The sequence below is a fragment of the Haliotis asinina genome, chromosome 1 (genome assembly GCF_037392515.1).
Source record: "Haliotis asinina isolate JCU_RB_2024 chromosome 1, JCU_Hal_asi_v2, whole genome shotgun sequence".
Taxonomy (NCBI): Eukaryota; Metazoa; Mollusca; class Gastropoda; order Lepetellida; family Haliotidae; genus Haliotis; species Haliotis asinina.
Window position 1 is genome coordinate 102112108 of NC_090280.1, and position 25189 is coordinate 102137296.

General features: G+C 42.7%; 2 protein-coding genes across 4 annotated transcripts; one reads left to right on the forward strand and one right to left on the reverse strand.

Annotated features, from left to right (window-relative positions):
* Positions 1-478: 478 nt before the first annotated feature.
* LOC137285254 (uncharacterized) lies at positions 479-21806 on the reverse strand. Of its 3 annotated transcripts, XM_067817575.1 has the most exons (7): positions 11642-11751; positions 10222-10340; positions 5225-6409; positions 4572-4799; positions 3670-3883; positions 2667-2789; positions 479-1004 (listed from the first exon to the last, which is right to left on the reverse strand). In XM_067817575.1, exons 3-7 carry the CDS (start codon positions 6206-6208, stop codon positions 823-825), a joined length of 1731 nt encoding a protein of 576 aa, XP_067673676.1. In that variant the 5' UTR covers positions 6209-6409; positions 10222-10340; positions 11642-11751; the 3' UTR covers positions 479-822. The 3 variants fall into 3 exon arrangements, with proteins under 3 accessions (XP_067673676.1, XP_067673668.1, XP_067673686.1); XM_067817567.1 differs by lacking the exon at positions 10222-10340 and having other exon boundaries at positions 11642-11792; XM_067817585.1 differs by lacking the exons at positions 10222-10340; positions 11642-11751 and adding an exon at positions 21714-21806 and having other exon boundaries at positions 482-1004.
* Positions 21047-25089, forward strand: LOC137285274 (uncharacterized). The gene is made up of 5 exons (XM_067817596.1): positions 21047-21199; positions 22293-22458; positions 22884-23063; positions 23294-23413; positions 25021-25089. The coding sequence occupies exons 1-5, from the start codon at positions 21155-21157 to the stop codon at positions 25032-25034; spliced, it is 525 nt and encodes a 174-aa protein (XP_067673697.1). The 5' UTR covers positions 21047-21154; the 3' UTR covers positions 25035-25089.
* The last annotated feature ends 100 nt before the right edge of the window (positions 25090-25189 follow it).

Consider the following 25189-nt stretch of genomic DNA (forward strand, 5'->3'; position numbering starts at 1 on the left):
ACTCTTCTCTTCCTGGTGATGTTGTCGAAATAATATGGATACAGCACAATTCCCCCACTGACTCAAGCTGACTGTCATCACTATCGATCCATATTGCACTCCGAGATGGGTTTAATTTTTCTGTGTCCGGTTAAGTGAGTGTGTTTAGTTTCACGCCACACTCAGCAATATTCCAGCCATATGTTGGCGGTCTATAAATAATCTAGTCTGGACCAGACATTATTGGGGTCAAACAGCATGAACGCCGATTTACGCAACTGAGATATATACATATGTGCCAACCCAGTCAGCGAGTCTGACCACCGGATCCCGTTAGTCGTCTCAGAACAAACATGGGTTACGGAATTGTAACCCGGATGTTCACAGGCCTGTGTTCCGTTGCTATTCAGTAAGTAGCGTAACGGCTCAGTTGTGGAATCGAGTCTGCCTGTAACCGATGTAGAACACTACTAGAAAAATATACTCTCATGAAGAACAATTAAATGCAAATAGAAAACCTCTTTTAATGTAAAACCATATCTATTTTCCCTTTTTCAGAGATTGCCCGGCAGAATAGCAAATGTGTGACGTATAATTTTGTGTGTGATTTTATATTGTGAGATTCTTACTAGCAGCAGAGAAAAGGTATTTTGTCCCTTCTTGTTTCGGGGGATAAGTGCAAAAAATATATATGACCGATGTCTATTTGATATACCAATTTTCTTAAATATATTCAAAGGATATGCAGACAAATTCATCAGTTTATCACAGACGGATCTGGTCAGCAAGGGATATTCGAGATACTCTCATTACTTCATGCACATTCCGAATGTCCGGCCGACATCAACTGGTTACGAGCATCTCTCGTTCAAGTTTTTTTGCAAGATCTCGTTTGCGAATATCTTTGAGAGCTTTCACGAGATTTGGAACTGTGGCGTCATGGCTGAGACGCCTCCACCGCTCGAGACTCTTCAACACCGTGTCGCGTAGACTCAGGTCGTTCCTCTGGGCAGACAGATCCAAAACTGTAAATAAATACACGACATGATCAGTAGTAGGGAGTGAATGGGTTGGTTTTATGCCGCCTTGGGCTTTGGGTTTTCTGGCATTTTAAACACGGATTACAAGTATAATAAGTCCAGACCTACATGTAGACCTTTTCAAACTGCCAGTCTACGTGTACTTTGCAAATAAACTATTTATAAATTTTTTTAACTGAGAAATGGTACGCATCAGTAAATTCATCGTACTCTCTTAGTTACAATGTAACTCATTGTTCCGATCCGAAAAATATATCAGCGTATTTAATTAATGATTAGTCCCTTTTAAGAGTGTAAATTTAGAATCTCTCGACATGCCTTAAAATTCAATCTTTTAGAAAAGGCAATATATTGTCACATTCTTATCGTTCTGGGAGAACTGAAGACGAAGGTCACTTATTAATAGTCTGCGTCCTAGTCACAGGCCTTCTCTGTCTGCCGACAGAAGTGTTTAATATGCTCTAATGAAGCCCCACAAACGATACAGAAAATGTTTTACTCAAATAATGTTGATATTTTAAAATCTGTTCCCATTGTCATGAAACAGTTGATGTCCATCCGTAAATCACATGTAAAATCAAATTTCATGTCACCCAACCAATAGTTGTATTTGAGCAAGTTCAGTTGTACTTTGGGGCACTGAGCTTTTACTACTATATACAACTTGTCTGTCAGATGTGTAGTGACAGCGAGGATATATTATCCCGTTTTCAGCACTATTCTAGAATATCATGTCGGGGTCAAAATAGGTTCCACACATTGTACCCATGTATGGAATCCGGGTGGTCGTGACAAACAAACGCTTCAAGGCACTTGGTACCCAACTGCCATCTGAAGATCGGTAGAACTAGTAAATATAGGCTATCCTTCTTTAGTAATAAACATCGTATTTCGTGAGCCCTAGAGAGACGAGTACATAGTGTTCATTCCTAATGCAGGATATTAATCAACCCCAAATACACGAGTGCGATAACCTATTTATCATTACTTTATAATTTAAAAAATGCAATTTCATTTACCACAGATCATGAATCGTTGGATGTGCCCGCATCTCAGTGACGTAAATATGGGCGTAGTAATACGTGACGTCACAAGCTGGGTGACGCAATTTTCTACTGATCATTTATTTGTCTGCGTTACGTCATCTAGTTCCCAGTCAGCTTTTATGTTAAAAAGCGTATCGTTGTCTACACTTTAACGTTCACGTGACATTGTGCAAATAGATTCCTATGCCGTCCTCTCGCTAACACTGACAGTCGGTTGAGAAACTCTTGTTGGTATTTTCGCTAGCCTATGGATTTCTATCTTCTACTCCATGTATCGTAAACAGAATTTTCTGGGATCAAAGCAATGACAGTACCGTAACCACGGCAGTCAATCCGGACGCGATCACGAGCCCCTCTCCATGCGGCCAGCCAGCATAGTTATGCAAAGATTCTGGTTTATTTTCGTCAATTTGACGACTTTGGTAATAAACTGAATATTATATTTGTGGAAATATCAAACTGCTTTTACGACACATGTGCCTAAATATGAGCATATCCCTCGCTCACGCCCGGGAAATACCAGCATTAAACACTCCGGTTATAAACGTAGTATGACATCGGCACTCATACAATATCATCGATATAGTTACGGGTTACTTACGCTCAATGTCGTGAGACCGCGTCACGGCGTCCCTGATTGGGCTGAATGGCAGTCTCTGGTAGAGATACGCCCAGTCACGCCCTACATCAGGGGCCACGATTCGGAAGGCAGTCAAGAGGCGGTCTGGAACACATTTTACGTACATTTTAAGTGTGTTTTGTAAGTTATGGCTCGGTGAATATCATTATTTAGTCTCTAATCCCATCTGGTTCCCGCTTTTCGATGTAATGTATTCTGGCATTGTCTTCAGTGAAACCACTTTTACTTATTGACTATACCTAGTCAATAGTTGTAATGATAAGAAGATTGGCTAAAAGCACACAATAAAAGATTCTTTTGTCTCCTTATAACTTGTCACGTCAAATTAGGAAAGTGTGAATGAGACAGTTTCCTGAACATGTGACCTAGAAAAATGTACACAGAGTTTTAGGAACAACACTTACACGCTGTAGGGATAATTCCATTTAAACCATCTCTGGCCTTGACGGGATAATGTTTGAACGGAAGAGACCTTCTGCATAGTCACCTAGAAATACTGCCATGTAATTTCGGCAATTGATAGAAATTCCTGAAAGTGCTATTGGTCAGCGTTCAAATTTGGAACCGAGAAATTTGTCAAAATGCTGTTCAAGGCATTCCCTGGAATGCTGTCTCCAAGTTGAAAAGTGTTCTACAGCTTTCTGATTATATTCTATAACTCCTTGTCACTCGTTGACTTGGATGATACATGTCATCGGTTCCCAATTACGCAGACCGATGCCCATGTTGATCTCTGGATTGTCTGGTCCAGACTCGATTATTTACAGACCGCCGCCATATAGCTGGAATATTGCTAAGTGCGGCGTAGACCTAAACTCACTCACTCACTGTTCTTTGACATTTCATTGGTCGGTCAAGGTTCCTAAGGTCGTTCTGATCGCGACCTGTGATTGGACATAGTGAGAGCTTTGTTTGAAACCAGGATGTAATGTTTATGACCTTGTAGAATGTATTGTACACCCACCTGATATATCTATACGGCGTCCGGGGATGTATCCCTCGTTGTGTATATGTCTGATTGTGTGCGGATGTGACTTCAGAGATTTGATTCTCTTGAGAATCTCGATTTTTTCCGCCAGAACTCTGCTCTCGTCCTGTATGACCTTGACCCCTGCAACCTGACAGTCAGCGTTGGTGTGGACCACGTCCTCTGACCGTATGCTCTTGTCATACATCACCTAGAAAGCATGGTTGAGTTACCATCAGGTCGTGTGAGCTAGATAAGGGAGGTCTGGCAGGTGTGTGAGGTGTATGTCTGCCATCCTTGAACAACAATTTAGCGCCGGCTTGGTCCTGAGGTTCATAGCAACATAGTTAGGACGATCCGGGGTTTGGAATCTACTGTCAGCGGTTCTTGCAGATTATCAATTCACATACACTTTTAGACCTTTTCATAACAGGGGAGTGGGAACGTCTTTAAGGTTCGTCGTTAAGATTTCATGAAAAGAGACAATAAGATCTGAGAATAATGCATGAAATATATATACTAATTTGTCAAAGCACGGATACGAATGTTTTCTTAGTAGGAATTAACGTGCGAAGTGATGGCATATTTATTTCCTTTGAGTATTCTGAGATAAAAAGACCGTTGCCCTTTCATACACATCTATATTATAACGATCACAATAGAATTTCTTTATTGTCAGTTCTGCGCTACACGCTCTTTTATGAGTGAGAGCTCGAGGTCTAATACAAATATGAGTGGCTTCATCTAAATTACAGTGAAATATTCACACATTAGAAATATCTGAGCGATGCAGTGACTGTAACAGTCAGTCGCTTCTCAAATGTGTCTGCACTCCAGCTCCGTGTGATTCCGCCTCCATGTATTGTTCACTTTGGCATGAACCCAACTCACTCACTCACCTGCAATTTGTGTACCTCCTTCTGGATATGGTACCGCTCCTTCTTGATGTTAGATAGCGTCTTCTGCAGGGTATCCTGGCGTTTCTCCAGCTTGTCGATTTCCTCTTGCAAAGAGGCGATGGATGACAGGTGTCGGTCGTACATGGGTCTTGAGTTGGGCTCCTGGTTGTACAGACGGCTCAGTGTCTCCTCCAGGTACTGGTGCTTCTGCTCCAGCTGGCTAGCGTTCTGGAAGCAGAAGGGGCAATGAAATGGCGAAGGAGTGAGAGGACATTTGCTCTTATTGTGTGTGCGTGCCTTCACGTGCTTGCATTTTTATATAGGTGCCTACTTTTATGAATTCAAGCATGAATTCAATTTTAAACATGAATGTCCACCTAGATAGCACGTCGCATATTTACATGTAACCCCGAGTCGATTACAACGCATAAAGCATATTACCGGAAGCATCCCTGTCTTGAATTTCCATACTCATAGCGCATGGTGAAATGATGCTTTGGCGTGGATACATCTGGGAAAATAACTCTCAAAGGCTAAGTCGTATAGATGCATTTCTCCGAAAGAGTAGCTGAACAATCAGGTACCTGTACATAACACATGTTTTTGTTGCACTCTCAGACCTGAAATAGTTAGTCTTTTAAATAGTCTCTTACCTTAGCATACGTATCCATGAGCGCCATTTCCCGCCTCCGACAGAACTTCCGTTCGTCCATAGCGTCATACAGACGTCCTCTGAGCTTCTTGGACTGGTAGCTCTGATGTTGAACCTTGTGATGCATGTTTTCTGCCCTCATCTGTTGGCGTCTGCCCGTTTCAGTAATGTCCATCTTCTGCTTCATCAACAAATTCAGCTCGTCCTGAACCTTATGCACATAGGCCTCGTCCGCCGTCACCCAATCTTTCAGCGGGTTGTAGATGCGTGGAAACACTTCCAACGACAGACCAATGTAATGTAGAATCTTGTTGTAATGCCTTACGAAGTTATTAAAGGGCGTGCTATGGTCTTTCAAACTCTGTTGGATGTCCTTCAACAGACCTTTACCGTCATTAATGGCATCTTTCCACCTGGTGATGTTGTTTTCGTAGTCCTGGACACATTTCAAATCCATACCCTCCGCCTCAGACACAAAGCTGTGGCAGAATTTACCCACATGTTTTTTCAAAGCGTCATCTAAACGGTCTAAACCCGACATCATGAGTTCCTCGAACATCATCTGCCGCTGGATGACAGCGTCCGTGACCACCATCTCTTCCCGATACAACAACGCTGCACTCGAGCGTGTCTTGTCAACCAACATGGAAAACTCGCGGAAACTCTTAGGTGGCCTTCGAGTGGAGCCAGTTTTCTCCAGCACGAACGCTATAAAATCATTGGTGTCATCGTTGAACTTATTCTGGGGCTTCCGGAAGAATCGGTCTCTGAACAGCGCAATGTCCTTCTCCACAGAGTGAACCAACATCATGGCCTTTCGTCTTTCCCCTTCCAGAGAGACGGGTTGAGTGAACTTGCCACCGACGCTAGGCATACTTACAGGTTTTTTAGCAACAGGAATGTTTTCAACAGACTGAGAACCCAATAGACTAAGTCTAAATGCTATATTCTTTCTACTGCCTTTAGTTGAGGCCCGTTTACCCATACGTCAAGCCTCAGCCGTTGTATGATGACTAGAACACATTTTGAAGTCCATTTCTGACGGGTTGAGATTTTCCCCACGTCTCAGCTGCGTCTGGGATCGATACATCGATCTGTGTGAATATACCTCTTGCTGACACCTGCTGATAAAAGACAGACCAATTTCTGTCAGTGTCGTGGTCTGTGGTCAGAGATCGATGATGGTCTGTAATTACAAGAAATAGGCGGCATATATGTGATCGTGATGGTCGTTTCATTGATTAATACTTGCCTCATTTTGTGAAGGTATTGAACGTATTGATGGGGTAAGACTATTCGTTTTGTGATGTATTTCCCGTGCACTATTGTTTTAAATGTGATTATGCGTACTAAAGGGGAATGGGGATTTCGGTTTGATTGGCTCTTTTGACTGTTGTCCTCGGAATCTATTTATGAGAATGGTCAAGACTAGGAATTGTTTATCACTGGCGTCTTATTCAGTAATATGAAGTCGCCTGTGTTTGTTCAAGGAAGCCAGGAAGTGGTTCGTGTCAAAGTTGTCGAACCTACGAACATGGTTATGGTGCTGACAAACCATGGACGTACCGGAACTGGAACTCACGATCTTCACTTCCGGTAGACCAAGGGACGCAACTCTGGACTTCCGTCCCAACTCCGTCAATGGAGTTCCTCAGATTTCACCCGTGTATCTCAATACGTTAACCTACCGGAACGCATAGTAAGGACTAAATGGAACACGTCCTTGTGTAAATATATTAACCACATCCCTATTACTGACATGTAAAAGTTCGTTATTTGTACATGCAGAGGTCTCCCTGTACAGATAAGCTCGAAGAGTCCGATCAAGGAATCCCCCGCAATCGACAAATCGAAGGCCTCCTCCGTTGGGCCTTAGTGAAAGGTTCACCAGTCTGGATAGCCTAAATGGGCACGCAGAGCTTGGTAAAAGTTAGTCCTGTTTGATTAGGTCGAACAAGTCGTTTGTTACGCTTAGTTAACACAACCGTGAATTTGAGTTAGCATCACTGTTGTGATGAGAATAATACATGTTACTGTAATGTAACACCGCCATTTTTATAACTAAACACCACTGTTAAAGTCACAGTTGGATAACACTGATATGGAACAGGTGTAACATAAGCAAATACCGTTACCTGTAATTGAATCTTATCGTCTTAGGTTATATTTGGGCCTTGTGAACATCAAAGGTTCCTGCTGATTCTCTTGAGTCGTTTGTGTACGATGATGTATGTACAGTATAAGTGCGCATAAGGGTCACTGTATTCGTACAATCCAAAACAAACAATAATGCATTTAGAACATCAGTCATGGCGTGATATATAGCCGCATTTTGACATATGTGGGTATACCCTAATGTTACTGGATACCGAGTTAATTCTGTTATCAGCCAGATCGATTGTAGGAGGCATAAGTGCATCTGCACATACGGGTAAACTATCTCACAGTCTGAATTGATTGTGACAAAACAGTACATTGTTAATATCTAAGCCAAGGAGCACTGGAAGCAATAGATTCTATGTGAAAATAAAAGCCATATTACTTGGAGCAGTATGTGGTGGGGGACGCTAGTGGTTAAATCATTCGCTCCTCATGCCAAAGACTAGGGTTTGATGCCCCACATGGGTACAACGTGTAGGGTCGAATTCTGATGCCCCATGTCGTTATATTGCTGGATTATTGCTAAAAGTGGCGAAAATATAACCCACTCACTCATTTGCAGCGGTTACGTACACTGATACGACTAAAACGTGTGTAAACTAAGATGCAAAATGTTTCGGTATGTCGTATGCTCAGAAACAAGAGTGGGGCTGGCATCCCTAGTTTTATGATAACTTTTAGTGAAAAAGACCAAACTGCTTAAAACAGTGTCATATTTATGATTGACAGTCACTGTCACTCTGGTAGGATTTTACGTGACGCTTTAATCACACTCTCTAGGTTGCTCTGAAGCATTACCGAAAATTCCATAGCTACACACTTTATATATAAAAACCAAAAAAACCCCAACCAAATAAAGAAAAAAACAAACAAAAAAACATGTAATGAGTGTAGCGGTAGAATTTTCTGAAACATTGATGACTTCGCCGATTTCGTTAAAATATTTAAAAAAATAATCAGAAATACAAAAACACAGAAAAAGAGAAATACAGAGATAGATTCTATTGTATGAATACGACTATAATCCTGCTTCAAGCATATATCTTCCTTTCCATTCACCCATGGAAGTTTAGACTTCTATGGTTGCTTTCTACATGAAACCAATGGAACTATTACTTGCATCTATTATTTCTGCGAAATAAATGAAATATTTTTTATAAATGTTTTGACATATAATAAATATATCGGCCTATAGATCACATTAAAACTTGGCATTTACTCTTATTTGTTTTGTATATATTTCTCAAACTGAAACCCGTGACGGTCCGGATTAGAACTGATCTTCAGCAATCTATCCTTCTATGAGGCAACAGTCGGATCGGTTGGTCATGCTTGCTGACATGGTTGACACATGTCATCTTCGATCGATGCTCATACTTTTGATCACTGAATTGTCTGGCCCAGACCGGAAGATTCACACACTGCCGCCGTATAGTTTTAAATTACTAACTGTGGCGTTAAACAACAAACAGATATATCAAATCTTAAATTAGTTTTCATTGTATATTCTGTCAGGTGTTATAGGTTGTCAAAGCAGCATGTGATATCTACCCGTGCCAGTTACATTATTCAGCAATCAACCGCATGTCACTTGTCAACATTCTCAGTAGCGCAACTGGAATCAGTAAGTGGGGAACCCGACACCGTTTCTATTGACTTTGTGGCCGTATAGTTCCTGTGCAAGCAGTGTATGTTCTAAGACTGACGTCTAATGGGTTTACTATTTCACAGGGGGTACACACTTGTTCTTAATGCTTCGACTGTCTAGCACCATAGCAAACATGTCAAGTAGGTTAGTTGACTCTCTGTTTAAACGCACTTAAACGTTTGGAGGCTCTGCTTGAAAATAGCCCTCGCTCAGGTTGTACTCACTGGTTGTCACTGTTATATTGTTATATATTGTTTGTTTTATTTAGTGTGACATCTTACAATATCACTAAACGTGCGATACTCTCATTACACAACGTGGAGAATCATGTGTCGTAAAGAGACTTGAAATTCTATTTTTCCTGATTTTATGACATCAGTTGTTCCGTTTGTTGTTTAACGTCACATCCAGCAAGTTTACAGATATATGGCTGTGGCGTGTATCAAATCGAATATGGCACAGCCAAACCAGTGGTTGATATTGTGAGGAGTGTCCAACATCGCTGTCACCACGCAGCCAGCAAGAATGCTGGTGGTCAGTCCTAAAATGGAATGTCTACAGTCCGAGTCTGTGAGCAGGTTAATAAACAGCCAAGAGAGAATTTCGTTTTGGAACAATGCGTGTGAAGCCTGTCTCACCGGATCAGTCAAACGCTGTAATATTTTTTATTAACTTTTATTAATACAGGAAGGAAATAGTTCACAAGAAAGAGGTTTATCTATTACCTTTGTAACAATTTCATTCAGTCTTTGTTTATGAGGCAAGAGTTATCTAAGGTCTATGTTACATGTATGGGGGTGAAGTAAGACTTCACCTGCCTTCTTATCAAATGAATATTTACAACCAGCCAAAAGCTCTATGCAGGAACACGAGCTTTGACTTTGAGACTGACTGATGGGATGAAATGGAAAAGACATGGCATATAATCAAATTCACTCACGATATGAAAATAGTTTTAAAATTCTTTACACCTGGTAAGTAATATGTATATCGAATCTACATCGAGTAACCCGACACGCCCATTAACATATTAAATAGCCTGTCGCTAACACACCTGAGACTGATATCCCGCAATCATAACTGTGAGGAATTCCTTGATTATATAGCCGTGGACAATGGTTAAACTTTTAATACCGCTAGATTTGTTTACAAGTGTGTGGCCAATCTCGGCATTGACAATCAGTATTTACATGTGTTTGGGTCAGGTCACGCGTGACTACACGTTAAACCATGGCGAGGCCGGTGATACTTGTACTAAGGTGCTGATAATGTCCGCTTCTCAGTAGTGTATAAGAGGCGCACCTAAGACCTGTGTACATGAAATATATGTCATGTTTTAATGAAGTCGGTGATTTTGGTATGGCAACTTTGAACAGTGGTTTATAATAACGTCTCTTAGTTGTAAGTGTAAGGTCTTTGAATGCCATTTAGATGTGATTACATACAGGGTGAAAATTTATGGATTTCAATTTCTGTGGTAAGGACACGGCGTTTCAGAATATATTTTTATGATGAATATTCTAATGAAGGAGTTGTAATTCATGGGGAAACGTTGTGTATAGCTGTATGTTTGGGCGACATGTAGGCTGGCTTTGTGGTATAAACACGCAGGCAAAGAGTAGGTCGGTATGGCGGTATGAACGTGTAGGCAATGTGTAGACCGGTATGGCGGTATGAACGTGTAGGCAATGAGTAGACCTGTATGGTGGTATGAACGTGTAGGCAATGCGTAGACCGGCATGGTGGTATGAACGTGTAGGCAATGCGTAGACCGGTATGGTGGTATGAACGTGTAGGCAATGCGTAAGCCGGTATGGCGGTATGAACGTGTAGGCAATGTGTGCTGGTAAAGTAGTACGGATGTGTAGGCAATGGGAAGACCGGAAGAGTAGTGCTGATGGGTAGCAATCGGGCAGGTTGATAGGGTAAAATGAATGTTTAGGCAACTGGTACCCCAGTAGGGTAGAATGAATGTTTAGGCAACTGGTACCCCAGTAGGGTAGAAGGAATGTTTAGGCAACTGGTAACCCGGTAGGATGGTATGAATGTTTAGGCAACTGGTAGCCCGCTAGAGTGGTATGTGTGTCTTAATAGCTACATGTGTACAGATCACTGAATGACATTGTTTATACATTATGTGCATTTGACGACAATCCCATGCAGGCAACAAGTTCATCGACAACACCAACACCCACCACACTCCACAGCCTTGCAATACCTCCACCCACCAAGGAAGGAGGGTTAATGGACTCTAGATAACGGCAACTGTCAAGTCAACGGTTGATAACACAACATGTGATAACACAACACCCTACTGTTTCAGTTTACAGCAACAGTAACAACACATGACCATACAACGTGATCATATGCACAAGTGACAACTATCATGTTATATGTTATCATATTTTGAAATGGTTCCGTTTTGCGCCTCTACGTATATTTCATTTATGGAAGTAAATATATAAATATATGTATATACATCTGTGTAAGATAGATTCACTTTGTTTGTGTTTATTATACACAATACCACAACTAAGACAATGACAAAACTGTAACATCAGCTAGCTTCCGACTGGTCTGTGTGAACGTGACGTAATTACATTTACCTACCTTACAAAGGGTAGATGACCCTTGAAGCAGTTAACGGTAACGTACGAAAAGCGAAATGTAAAGCTTGTGCTCGCTAGGCAGCCATTAAGTTGCTCTCCCGCTACCGTTTTACCGTCTCGCTGCAATGTCAGGGAGCGGTCCCCCAGACACCGTCTGACCGCACTGGTACGACCTTGTAGATCCTTTGCTCTGGCAAACTGGGTAGTCTTCAGTTGGAATTAGATCTTTGAAGTGCCTCCCTCTTCGTTTTTTTAAACCATATCTTTAGCTGTGGTCAAGGTCATAGTTGTATTTGTTGAGAAGAGACGTTCCAGAGAATCTACTTTATCAGCTCTACACCCGTTGTTATTCATTAAAATCAATGAATTCTCCTGCATTAGCGAAGGCATACATAAGATATATCCTTTCAAATCTGTGACAACCATTGAAATACATTGATGTTCGTACAATATTCAACCACAAGGTCACTACATTTGGTGAAACTGTTTAATTGATCCCATGTCATACATAATTGCGAACCTCACCTTTGATAGGATGCGCTGATCATGCGCGCAAAGGCCGCACTGACTTTAATCAACATTCGTCAGCAAAATATGGTGTAATTCACGTAGTATGCAGACGAGTGTGACATCCACCGCCTACAGCCTTCATACAGCATGGCTGTACTGTACAAGACTGCGTCAAACACAACCCATCTATCATCACACCGTTTGCGACGTCGCTCCACTTATACCGTTACCATTTGTATACACGTGGACACAGAAACATGTGGTAAAATGGCTAGTAATGATCATATAATCATCCCAACCTGCCACACACACAACTAACCTCCTCCCCGAGAAGATCAGGTTGGTCTTCACTACTCCAACTTTGTAATAAGACTCGGATGATCAGCCTCGCTAAGAAATGTTCATGCATGTCATCGTTCCCAAGCTAGATCGCTTGATACGCACCATACCTATCACAGGATTGTCAGATGGAGACACGACTTGGGCCAAACATAACTCCTTTCAAAGGCATTTTAGATTATAAGGATGAAGCTGTTTTCCATTGATAATTTTAGTTTATATGAACCCTCTTATCTCCATGTTACGTTGCTGCCAACAACAGTGCAAGGATCCGTATAAAATGTCTCACTCAAAAAATAGAAGACGTTTTTATTCATAAATTACAAACATCAGTATTACCAATATAAATCCCAAAGAGAGCGGACTAACACCAGTGTGTGGGATACAGCCACACCAACATGGTCGAGGTGTAACAGTCTGGTTCCTCTCAAACGGCAAGCCTCTCGAAGCCGGCGACCCGAGACTCGAGATTGAACGATTATGTTCTCAATAGCCTCCATAAACTCTCGCTTTCAAACCGTACAAGCGATTCCTTTATCACCCCCCGGAGAAAGGCGATCGGTTGACGTCAACAGTAGATCTGTGACCGTCAGTGACACTTGCTTGTTGATCGTCATTGTTCTGTGTTCAATCGATTGCTTTCTTTCTGATAGGAGACACAGTTGCGCGGTTTGACTTGTTGATTGTTGTACGAACATAATGGCGATTGAAGTACTGACAATACAGTGGTATAATGTTACTCACGACATTTGTTAATATGTGAGAGTTATTACAGTGAAATTGGATATTATCCGGTTGTATATTGTTAATCTGCTAAACTGGGTAAATGCATTTGCGCTGCATTTCTTTAGACTGATTTCACCATAATGAAACTTGTACGTAATGTTTTCTGTCTCTGGCCGAGAATTTAGACCGTAGTCAGTTGTGTAAAGCGTGATTCGTCTGTTGTGTAAAGTGTAAGACTAACACCTTTTATTTCCAATTAGTACGAGACCACTCCTCTTGAAGGCGCCTAGAGAATGGAGGAAATCCAAGTTCTATGGATAGGCAGCGTTTTTATAGTATTTTGAACATCTCCAAATCTGCTACTGATGTCAGCTATCCAGCTCAAACATGTTGCCGATATCATAGTTGGTGCATATTCAGTGGGATGTATCTGGGTTCCTTTGCTCACAGAAGTGTATAATCGCGCGTGAATGGTCTACAAAGTAAACATTGTTTTCTGGAGAGACAGGGGATATTTATCTGCTCGCTTGTTCTCATTGATCGAGTTTACATCTGTTCAGGGAGGAAACGCCAGATAATATTTGACCTTTCTCTACATTTCATATATTTCTCGGTTGTGTTTGTCCGGAATTCTTTGGTATCCCACAACTATACTTATTATGTACATTGTTTCTCACTGTTTCAGGGGAGATAAAACGTCATATCCAGTACTTGTGTGACAATGACTAGTAAGTATAGTAACCCTAGCACTTGTGTGACAGTGTCTAGCATTAAGTACAGAGGCCTCAGCACTTGTGTGACAGTGTCTAGCATTAAGTACAGAGGCCCCAGCACTTGTGTGACAGTGTCTAGCATTAAATATAGAGGCCCCAGCACTTGTGTGACAGTGTCGAGCATTAAGTATAGAGGCCCCAGCACTTGTGTGACAGTGTCTAGCATTAAGTACAGAGGCCTCAGCACTTGTGTGACAGTGTCCAGCATTAAATATAGAGACCCCAGCACTTGTGTGACAGTGTCTAGCATTAAGTATAGAGGCCTCAGCACTTGTGTGACAGTGTCTAGCATTAAATATAGAGACCCCACCACTTGTGTGACAGTGTCTAGCATTAAATATAGAGACCCCAGCACTTGTGTGACAGTGTCTAGCATTAAGTATAGAGGCCTCAGCACTTGTGTGACAGTGTCTAGCATTAAGTACAGAGGCCCCAGCACTTGTGTGACAGTGTCTAGCATTAAGTATAGAGGCCCCAGCACTTGTGTGACAGTGTCTAGCATTAAGTATAGAGGCCCCAGCACTTGTGTGACAGTGTCTAGCATTAAGTACAGAGGCCCCAGCACTTGTGTGACAGTGTCTAGCATTAAGTACAGAGGCCCCAGCACTTGTGTGACAGTGTCTAGCATTAAATATAGAGACCCCAGCACTTGTGTGACAGTGTCTAGCATTAAGTACAGAGGCCTCAGCACTTGTGTGACAGTGTCTAGCATTAAGTATAGAGGCCCCAGCACTTGTGTGACAGTGTCTAGCATTAAGTACAGAGGCCCCAGCACTTGTGTGACAGTGTCTAGCGTTAAGTACAGAGGCCCCAGCACTTGTGTGACAGTGTCTAGCATTAAGTATAGAGACCCCAGCACTTGTGTGACAGTGTCTAGCATTAAGTACAGAGGCCCCAGCACTTGTGTGACAGTGTCTAGCATTAAATATAGAGACCCTAGCACTTGTGTGACAGTGTCCAGCATTAAGTACAGAGGCCCCAGCACTTGTGTGACAGTGTCTAGCATTAAGTATAGAGGCCCCAGCACTTGTGTGACAGTGTCGAGCATTAAGTATAGAGGCCTCAGCACTTGTGTGACAGTGTCTAGCATTAAATATAGAGGCCTCAGCACTTGTGTGACAGTGTCTAGCATTAAGTACAGAGGCCTCAGCACTTGTGTGACAGTGTCTAGCATTAAGTATAGAGGCCCCAGCACTTGTGTGACAGTGTCTAGCATTAAGTATAGAGGCCCCAGCACTTCTGTGACAGTGTCTAAGATTGAGTGTAGCGGTCCCAACTTGAACATCGTTCCTGATTTGAGAAGATCGATGCTCATGTTGCTAAACGGATTGTATGGTCCAGACTAGTTTATTTAAAAACCACCGCCATAAAACTGGCGAATTGCTGAATGTGGCGTTAAACGAGACACAAACCGCTAAATCTCCCAGCGGTATTTAGTACACACGATTCAGCATGTTACAACAGAATGCTAATGCTTGACACGTGAAGTCACCAGCTCTGCCACACATGTATGGCCTTCTGCTAGTGTCTAGCCGATGGATCAGATACCTTCAACACAGAATATATGGAACACGTCAGTATATGAGGGTACAGATAAGGATTATTTGAAAACGACGTGGAGACACTCGTCAGGTCACCCATGGTAGATAAACAATTACAGGCAGCAATATCATGTTAATAGTTTTATCTGTGTATGGTACTGAGGCGATCTTAAAAGAATAATGCCCTCTAAAGTCCTTCGAGTGATATACTTGGTTTAGAAACATAAGATAGCATAAATATATTGATCATGATTGCATGCATCAGTATTCAGACTAGCCACAAACCAAGTATTCATGATTTCAATGCTGAGACATGTTATAGGCAAGATTTTGTTTGATATCAGCTTCTTTATTGTGATGGACACGGCGTTTCGGAGTGTATCCTTCCTCTTTCATAGTCTGAATGGACTCTGACGCTTATTGTTTGGAACGAAACTGGATGCTGATGTTTCGTTTTCTTCTTCGTACCCACATATGTCCGTGCTTGTATTATTGTATGAGTAATAACATACAGGTCATCAGCTGTACCAATGCTAACTGGACCCGTTGCATCTCGTGGACCACTAAGGACGTGCCACCCTCTCATACACGGGCGAGGAAGGGGAAGGAACATGTTCTGAACAGGTGTTAGTCGGTTTAAACAAATAATCCTCTTGATTTCGTACCTTTTTTACCGTAGTCGTCGTAACTGTTTATTGCTCCACATATCAGTCCTGTTCTGCAGGGACACAACTGGACCAATTCTTGTGGTTTCTGCCACGCGTACCCGGATGCTAGATGGCAGCCTGGACATAAAGGGGGAATTTAATTCGGGAAATATTAGCCTGGTCTTACAGATCCAGCGAACCATCATCCATTGCCGAATGTGATCGAGTGAGATGGTATAGTTTTACGCTGCTTTTATAAATATTTCAGTAATATCACTTCATTGTATCCAGATCTATCACCCTTCCACCCTGCTATACTGTCACTATTCACAGCATCAGCTGCACCTACCAGCACCTTTAACGCCCATGTCGACACATACACCCGGTCCTGCAGTACCACTACGGCTGGAGACGGTGTTGACGTCCACACAACACTGCCTGTCCCCACACTCAGCCCCAGTATGACAGCCGTCGGGGACACCCTCTACCCATGACGTCAGCTGGTCAGAGACAAGGTACCTACTGTCATACACACTGATAGCTTTCATTATAATAAAAAAATGTGTATTACACCCACACCCACACACACTATATATGTGTGTGTGTGCGCGCGTGCGTGTGTGTGTGTGTGTGTGTGAGATGGGGGGTGCGTGCGTGCTTGCGTGCGTGTGTATGTGTGTGTGTGTATTCAGTGCTGAGGTAATAAGTAATAATAAGTTCGTAGTTACAGTGTTAGTGTCTGAAACTGGGATACCCTTGATTCACGTCATGACACCAAGGTAAACAAGACGCTAAGACGCAGTGGAACCGCACTAGTCTATTGTATGTTTGTTTTCAGTGCCGTATACGTCAATAGTCAATGCTTTTCTGTTGTGACATACTGAGTCAAGTTATTAAATACTCTTGGGTGATTTGTTTGTTCGCTTGTTTAATGCCGAATTCGGAAATTTTCCAGATATATGACGGTGGTCTGTAAATAATCTTGTATGGACCAGACACTCCAGACTGCCATCATGATCATCGATCTGTACATGTGGGTATTACGACCAGTTCCGTGTGCTTGACCACTGATCCCGTTAGTTACCTCTTACGACAAGCATGGCTTACAGACACAGGAATACTGTGCAACAAGATGTCCAGAATATCATAGTGGTTTTGTCCATATTCAAAATCATTAAACTTGTGATCAGATAAGATCAAGATAGAATGACAGTTCCTCACAAAACAAAGATCAGAGTCGTCTTGAAATAAAAGAGAACATCCATCCATCCATCCACTCACACATATAGCTCTAACGATGATCATCTGTAAAGCAAACTATAATATGGCTGATTTAAAGAAACAAATAAACTAGAATATGAAATAAGATCTGCAAAACACCCACCACAATACAGCAGAGTACAGCGAGTCGGAACATGCCTGTATATTTAACTCTGTGTATCTTATCGTACGTAGACTGGTCAGTAGTGGAACCAACCGGGAGTTCACAAATACACCAGTTAGGTTTTGTGACTGATCATTTTCGCTTATCTTCGATCAAAGCATTATCTATCTAAACAACAACCCTTGTTCAGGCCGTGATAGTTCGATGCATGTAAACGTATTTATGAAGGGGGATCTTAGCCTATGGGTTAAAGCGTTAGGAAGTCACGCGGAAGACCCAGGGTCGATACTCCCCACATGGGTACAATGTGTGAAGCCCATTTCAAGCATACCCCGCTATGATATTGCAGGAGTATTCCTGAAAGCGACGTAACAGTAAACTGACTGACTGACTCACTCACTCACTCGCATTGCATGGATGGCATACTCTGTGTGTGTGTATATGTGTGTGTGTGTGTGTGCGTGTGTGTGTGTGCGTGCGTGTGTATATGTGTGTGTGTGTGCGTGTGTGTGTGTATATGTGTGTGTGTATATATATATATATGTGTGTGTGTGTGTGCGTGTGTGTGTATATATATATGTGTGTGTGTGCGTGTGTGTGTGTATATGTGTGTGTGTATATGTGTGTGTGTGTGTCTGTATGCGTACAGCGTGAGAGGGAGAGAGAGTGAAAGAGAGAGACAGATAGCGAGAGAGTACAGCGAGAGAGAGGGAGGGACAGATAGAGAGAGAGAGAGAGTACAGCGAGAGAGAGAGAGAGAGAGAGAGAGAGAGAGAGAGAGAGAGACAGAGAAATTTACAGAAGTAAGTTGGGGTTTTTGACGTAACGTTTCAAATGAAGGGATGCCGTAGTATTTATAGTCAATATTTCACTTTCTTAAGTCGGAGAAGGCACATAAGATAAGGTTAAAAAGTACTCGTTTGCGACAAGCTGGTCGTTATATCGAAGGCGGTATCTGCAAAAACGCCTCTCAATGATTATACTCATTAGTCTCAGCATTTCAATCATGAGCTGCTGATAGCCACATGTGGACATGGCTAACGTTTGCTTGTGTAGGTTAGGACCTGTTTGAGTGAGATAGGATTCCGCACGCAGAACTATTTTGTAAGATGAATAGGCTGTCATCTTTGAGGTTATTGATACTGAAGCCTGCCATGGTTCAATGTTGCAGTTAGACACTCATTGTTTGAACTCAGACATGGAAAAACCAAATCTCCAACATCTTTCATAATCAAAGCGTGCCCGATTCCAAACTGTAATACGGTATGTAACTTTTGTGGCCCAAGACGATCTGTTGTATAGTCCTTATAGCATTAGGTAGGTTTTCGTCGGTAATCTCTCGTTATTTATGTTGGTTAGCTTTGCCCAGTAGTCTACATGTTTAGATATATGAGAAACATAATAGAGATCATTCACTTTCATAGCATCATTGCAGGTTGTCAGAGCAGATGTAGCATCCATTTAATGGCACGGTAGTATGAATGTTTGCATGACCTGGACCTGTCGGCTTGGATCTTTACACAGAATACCGTTACTGGATTGTATATGTCATGTGGCCATGGAACTGAAATACTTCTGATAATAGCGTTAAACAACACTCACAGGCAAATGACTTTTAATTGCTCATCTGAACTGCGCATTCGAGAATTTAGGTACTGGAACGAAATACCTCATCAGGTGGAAGTCGAGGGGATGTAGATTATTCACTAGTGTTCAACAGTCAAAATCGGCATCAAGTCGGACCTTCCCCCGACAACTTGTCAGCTCAAGTTGCGTGTACACCCTGGCTTTTGGGATATATTTTACTAGCGCTTCCGTCATTTACTTCCACACGTGAGAGTGAGTTTAGTTTTACGCCGCACCTAGCAACATTCCAGCCACTAGTATATGGCGGCGGTCTGTAAATAATCGAGTCTGCACCAGACAATCCAGTGACCAATAACATGAGCATACATCTGCGCAATTGGGAACCGATGACATGTATCAACCAAGTCAGCGAGCCTGACCACCCGATCCCGTTAGTCGCCTCTTAGACAAGGGACGCATAGAAACACAGCGTCCGCACTTTCGAATAACGAACAATAATGGCGATATGCCTTCGATTCAGTGTAGACTTGACTCCTTCTGATTAACGAGGTTTCTTGAGCTTCAAGGTCTGTTTAATCAGGGTATTGATGTGTTGAACATACACGTTACACACAGTGGTATTTCACAAACATCTCCCCGACAAAACCGATTTCCTTTCCGATTCAGTGGGGTGGCGGTGGGGTGGCCTAGTGGGGTGGCCTAGGAGTTACATCATCTCACGCCAAACACCTGGGTTCAGTTCCCTATATGGGTACAATATGTGAAACGTACTGCTGGTGCTCCCCGCAGTGATATTGCTGGTGCTCCTCGCAGTGATATTGCTGGTGCTCCCCGCAGTGATACTGCTGGTGCTCCCCGCAGTGATACTGCCGGTGCTCCCCGCAGTGATACTGCTGGTGCTCCCCGCAGTGATATTGCTGGTATACTGATAAAAGTGGCGTAAAGCCTTACTCACTCCTACTTCAGCAGATGCGCGTTGTTGCACTTGGGTGTGCCAGGAACGCAACACCTGACAATGTCTCTATGTTGGTCATCACCTTGTAGCTGCTTGGTTACTCCACCAAAATGTTAAACATTTAAAACCTGTATCGCTTGTACCTGCTCTCAAAGTCCAAATGGTTTTGGTTGAGTTGTTAATAGACTCTAGCTGGTTAGTCGTTTATTGCCGCACTCAGCAATGTCCCAGCTGTATGGCAGAGGTCTATAAACAATCGAGTCTATACCAGAAAATCCAGAGATCAACAGCATGACCATCGATCAATGTAATTGGGATACGATGATATGTCAGCGAGGTAGAGCACCGATCCCGTCAGCCGCCTTTTACGACAAGCTGAAAACCGATTCCAACCTGGATCTCCACGGGTCCAAAACCTTATACTGATGAATTAAGAATGTTTTCTAACCAGCTGTGTAACTTGGGCTAACTTCAGTAATTCAGATCACTTGGTGATGGTCTTCATATATTATCTGTTGTAGATCGGGCCACTTTTCTTCCAGAAGAAGTGGTTGATACAATATAGATAACGAAAGGTCAAACTGACCTCTTTTTGTGAGCGAAGAAGGGTAGGGGGTAAATTTCCACACCGACGAAAAACCTACTATACGAAAATGTTGTATTATTTCATGTCAGAACGTAAATTCAGGACGGGTGGCTGATGGGGAACAAACAAGCAAAATACGAATAGACTTATTGAAATATTATTCAAAGGAACATTAAGCAGAAAAAGAAAACCTCTCTAGCGAAATTATCTCTTCAACAGTCAAGGTTTACAACAGACAATAAAGTGTTTTGAAAGGCCAATAAAAAAAACTGCCATTTGCATTGATCATGACTCAGGAGAATAGGCAAATCACTGATTAACGACAACAGAAAACAGATGATCGCCTTACTGCTTGGAGTCGTATATGTAGGTGTGTACAGGTGAGAATTGTGACGACTGGACCAGATAAGACTTCAGGACAGCGTTCAACTTTCTGTCACTATCTCTCTCCGGGACTTTGTGCACAATGTTGAAGTTATTATTTGCGATACTTCTGTTTAAAACAGCCCAGGTAAGTATATCTCACCATCATACTCGACGATTTTAACGTCGCTCTGAACAGCTTAGTTTATATGTGAGTGAGTTTAGTTTTACACCGCTTTTAGCCATATTCCACCAATATTACGACGGGTGACACCAGAAATTTGCTTCACATGCTGTACCCATGTGGGAAATCGTACCCGGGTCTTCGGCGTGATGAGTGAACGCTTTGATCACATAGGTTAGCCCACCGCCCCTGCAGTATATAGATGAGTAGTAATACTGTTGAAAGCTCAGAACTTAACTTACTCAATGTAAGATGAGGCTGGTGGTCCTGCATTTTACCTCAGAGCTCATTTTGTCGGCATCAAGGACGAGTTTCATGCACGATCTATCGTAAACTGATTGATCTACCCGACATCGTTTACAAACGACATGATAGAGAATCGACAATTTGGTCTCATGAGTATTTAAGTACAAACATTTCAAAACATTGCATTATGGTATTTTTCCAAGTCTTAACACGGGTTAAAACGATTACCTACCCTGGTGCGGTACACCACACGTTCCCCAAAGTGATAGTTCTTTCAAGGAGTTCTCAATATTATCCATGCCACCACATACGATTGCTCCCGACTGAGTTAGAGAACCAGTGCGTCAGCCTACCTTTTGCACCCAGTTTCTATCCATTCAGTTAGCCAGAGTACGTTTCTAGAAAATAAGCATTAGACATACAATACAGAATTTGACATCCCAAACAAAATATTTTCCAGTCACAGCTATCATGCCATTACTCGTTCAGGTTGGTGGTTCAAGGCCTTATTTGTAGCAACGAATGCGTTAAAATACAGCTCATCTTCATCCAGTCTATTTACTTCTGTGAACTGTCATCAGAGATTCCTAATTCAAGGTTAGTGTCGTCATCATCGGATGCCAGATCTATGACTGGTTGCACTGTATACAAATAGATGATGACTGCCCGCACGCCGAATACTCTGGCATGGTAAGAATGCCAGGGACGTTTGTTCTTACTCTCCGACCAATCTGAGGAAACAGGCTTAAATTCATCTGTAACATCTACATGGATTGTAAACTTTCCCCTTCCTGACGGTAATGTCTTGCAGCTGCTACAGCGACCATACCCTCCCGGAAGTCAGAAATGGTGCTTTTCCTCCACGGGGTGCCCGGATGATGAATGTTGTGTACACGTCACAGAACCGGATGGGTCTTTAGGGAGACGAGGTGTAGCGGCACCTGGGAGGTGTTTCACTGAAACGTCGGCTCTCAGAGGTAGGGCAGGGAGAAATCATCGCAACACACACACACACACACACACACACACACACACATACACACACATACACACACACACACACACACACACACACACACACACACACACACACACACACACACACACACGGCTTGTACCTAATTTCAAGGTTAAGCGATAATTCCGTTACATTGCTTTATTAGGCTCATCAAAACTTGTTCAGGGCCTAGATTTTCGAACCCCTCTTAGCATTAAGACAGTCGTAACTGACATACATTAACATTAACCATTAAGTTACAACTATCTTAGCGCTAGACCCTGGTCTTAAATCTAGACCATGGTGGCTTATGACGTGTGTGGTGTGTGCGATGCTGACGACTGACTGGCTCTGTCATGCATGTGCATGTGTGATGTTCATAACTGACTGCCACTTCTCCTCCAGGAATATGCATGAGGTCGGCGCCAGTGAGGGCGGCGATACCTCACTGGTGTAACGACGGGGGCGACTGCGCCGACGACGAGTGCTGCGTGGAGTATGATCAGGGGCCGGGCTTCGGACGGAGGGAGGTTGGCCGGGATGTGTACCTCGGAGTGTGTGACAAGCTGGGACACTACGACTCAGGTAAATCTGCCAAGAAGAGTGCACATGAGTTGATTTCCGATGTACTGGATGTATATCGTTGGCGCCGTATTTGGCAAAACGAAATTCCAGGTTATCTCCTGAAATGAAACGCATGATTGACTATTTTTAGCTCCCCAGGCGATTTCATTATACTTCCGGTGAAATGTTATTTGTGTAAGGAAGATACAAGGAAGTATGTTGTGTGCAGTATGTTGACGTCTTCTCTGCAGACTGTCGTCTGGACCACTTCAACAGCACGAACAACGCCCGCCCCGACGGACTGGTGAAGAGTTGCCCCTGTCACGTCAAGTACAACTGCACTCTCATTGACGACTCAGACAAAACGTTGGGTGGGTATTGCAATAGTTGGAAATGACTGGGTTATGGCTGAATTGATACCTTGGTTACTGGCTTGATTGATGTCTTGGTTACTGGCTTGATTGATGCCTTGGTTGCTGGCTTGATTGATGTCTTGGTTACTGGCTTAACTGATGCCTTGGTTACTGGCTAGATTGATGCCTTGGTTACTGGCTAGATTGATGCCTTGGTTACTGGCTAGATTGATGCCTTGGTTACTGGCTTGACTGATGCCTTGGTTACTGGCTAGATTGATGCCTTGGTTACTGGCTTGATTGATGCCTTGGTTACTGGCTTGATTGATGCCTTCGTTACTGGCTAGATTGATGCCTTGGTTACTGGCTAGATTGATGCCTTGGTTACTGGCTAGATTGATGCCTTGGTTACTGGCTTGACTGATGCCTTGGTTACTGGCTAGATTGATGCATAGGTTACTGGCTAGATTGATGCATAGGTTACTGGCTAGATTGATGCCTTGGTTACTGGCTAGATTGATGCCTTGGTTACTGACCTGACCGATGCCTTGGTTACTGGCCTGATTGATGCCTTGGTTACTGGCTTGACTGATGCCTTGGTTACTGGCTAGATTGATGCCTTGGTTACTGGCTTGATTGATGCCTTGGTTACTGGCTAGATTGATGCCTTGGTTACTGGCTAGACTGATGCCTTGGTTACTGGCTAGATTGATGCCTTGGTTACTGGCTAGATTGATGCATAGGTTACTGGCTAGATTGATGCCTTGGTTACTGGCTAGATTGATGCCTTGGTTACTGACCTGACCGATGCCTTGGTTACTGGCCTGATTGATGCCTTGGTTACTGGCTAGATTGATGCCTTGGCTACTAGCTCGATTGATGCCATGGTTACTGGCTTGATACATGCCTTGGTTAATGGCTTGACTGGTGCCTTGGTTAATGCCTTGATTGATACCTTGGTTACTGGCCAGATTGATGCGTTGTGTAATGGCTTAATTGAAGCTTTGCTTATTGGCTTGACTGAGGCCAAGATTGATTCCTTGTTTCATGGCTTGCTTGATACGTTGTGTAATGACTTGGCTGAGACCTTGAGTAATGCCTTTTAATACCTTCGCTGAAGCCTTGGGTGATGCCTTTGTAAATTTCTTGGTTAATACATGGTTTCTGCCTTGGTTAATGGCTAATTAGATCCGTTGGATAATGACTTCATAATGACTTGATTATTGCGACGACTGGTGGCGTGGTGAGTGTGTATGTTGCTTCAATAAATAACACCTTTTATATTCTTGTCATGTCAAAGCCTGCCAAATCTCATAAGACGTCCTGCTTAAGCGACCAGCCTAATTGACGTTATAATTCCTGTCTGGCATCTCTTGGTAAATCAATGCATGACATCAACAATGGATGTTAAACAGCTCTCGTTTCCTAGACGGAATCGAACTAGTGATATCTGTTGACGAGCAAGCGAGCGAGCGAAGTAACTGCTTGGCCACCAGTGGTCCTCACTGAAGCCACCTGTTGTGACGCTTTCATGTATACATTACACGTTTTAGATAATATACTACCTGCGTTATGCTTTCTTGAAAGTAACCTGAGATATTAACAGCTTCCTTGCTGCTTTCCAGGGATTTGCACATAACAGAAGTACCAACATTCTCCATGAGGACGTATTAAATAAACTGAAATATATTGAGTGACATGTCGTGTTTTCCTTGTCATGTAACGTTACTGTCATGATTTGGACCCGAACCTAAACTATGTCAGGGAAAATAAACACTTTTAGATTTTCAAACA

Bases quoted from the DNA above. Each gene is read 5' to 3' on its own strand.
- LOC137285254 (XM_067817567.1), bottom strand. From the start codon at position 6,208: ATGGGTAAACGGGCCTCAACTAAAGGCAGTAGAAAGAATATAGCATTT. The intron at 3,884-4,571 runs GTGAGTGAGTGA...CATGCTTTCTAG, and splicing joins AGGAGGTACACAAATTGCAG to GTGATGTATGACAAGAGCAT. The intron at 2,790-3,669 runs GTGGGTGTACAA...AATGTGTTCCAG, and splicing joins ACGCCGTATAGATATATCAG to ACCGCCTCTTGACTGCCTTC.
- LOC137285274 (XM_067817596.1), top strand. From the start codon at position 21,155: ATGTTGAAGTTATTATTTGCGATACTTCTGTTTAAAACAGCCCAG. The intron at 21,200-22,292 runs GTAAGTATATCT...AATGTCTTGCAG, and splicing joins TTCTGTTTAAAACAGCCCAG to CTGCTACAGCGACCATACCC. The intron at 23,064-23,293 runs GTAAATCTGCCA...TCTTCTCTGCAG, and splicing joins GCTGGGACACTACGACTCAG to ACTGTCGTCTGGACCACTTC.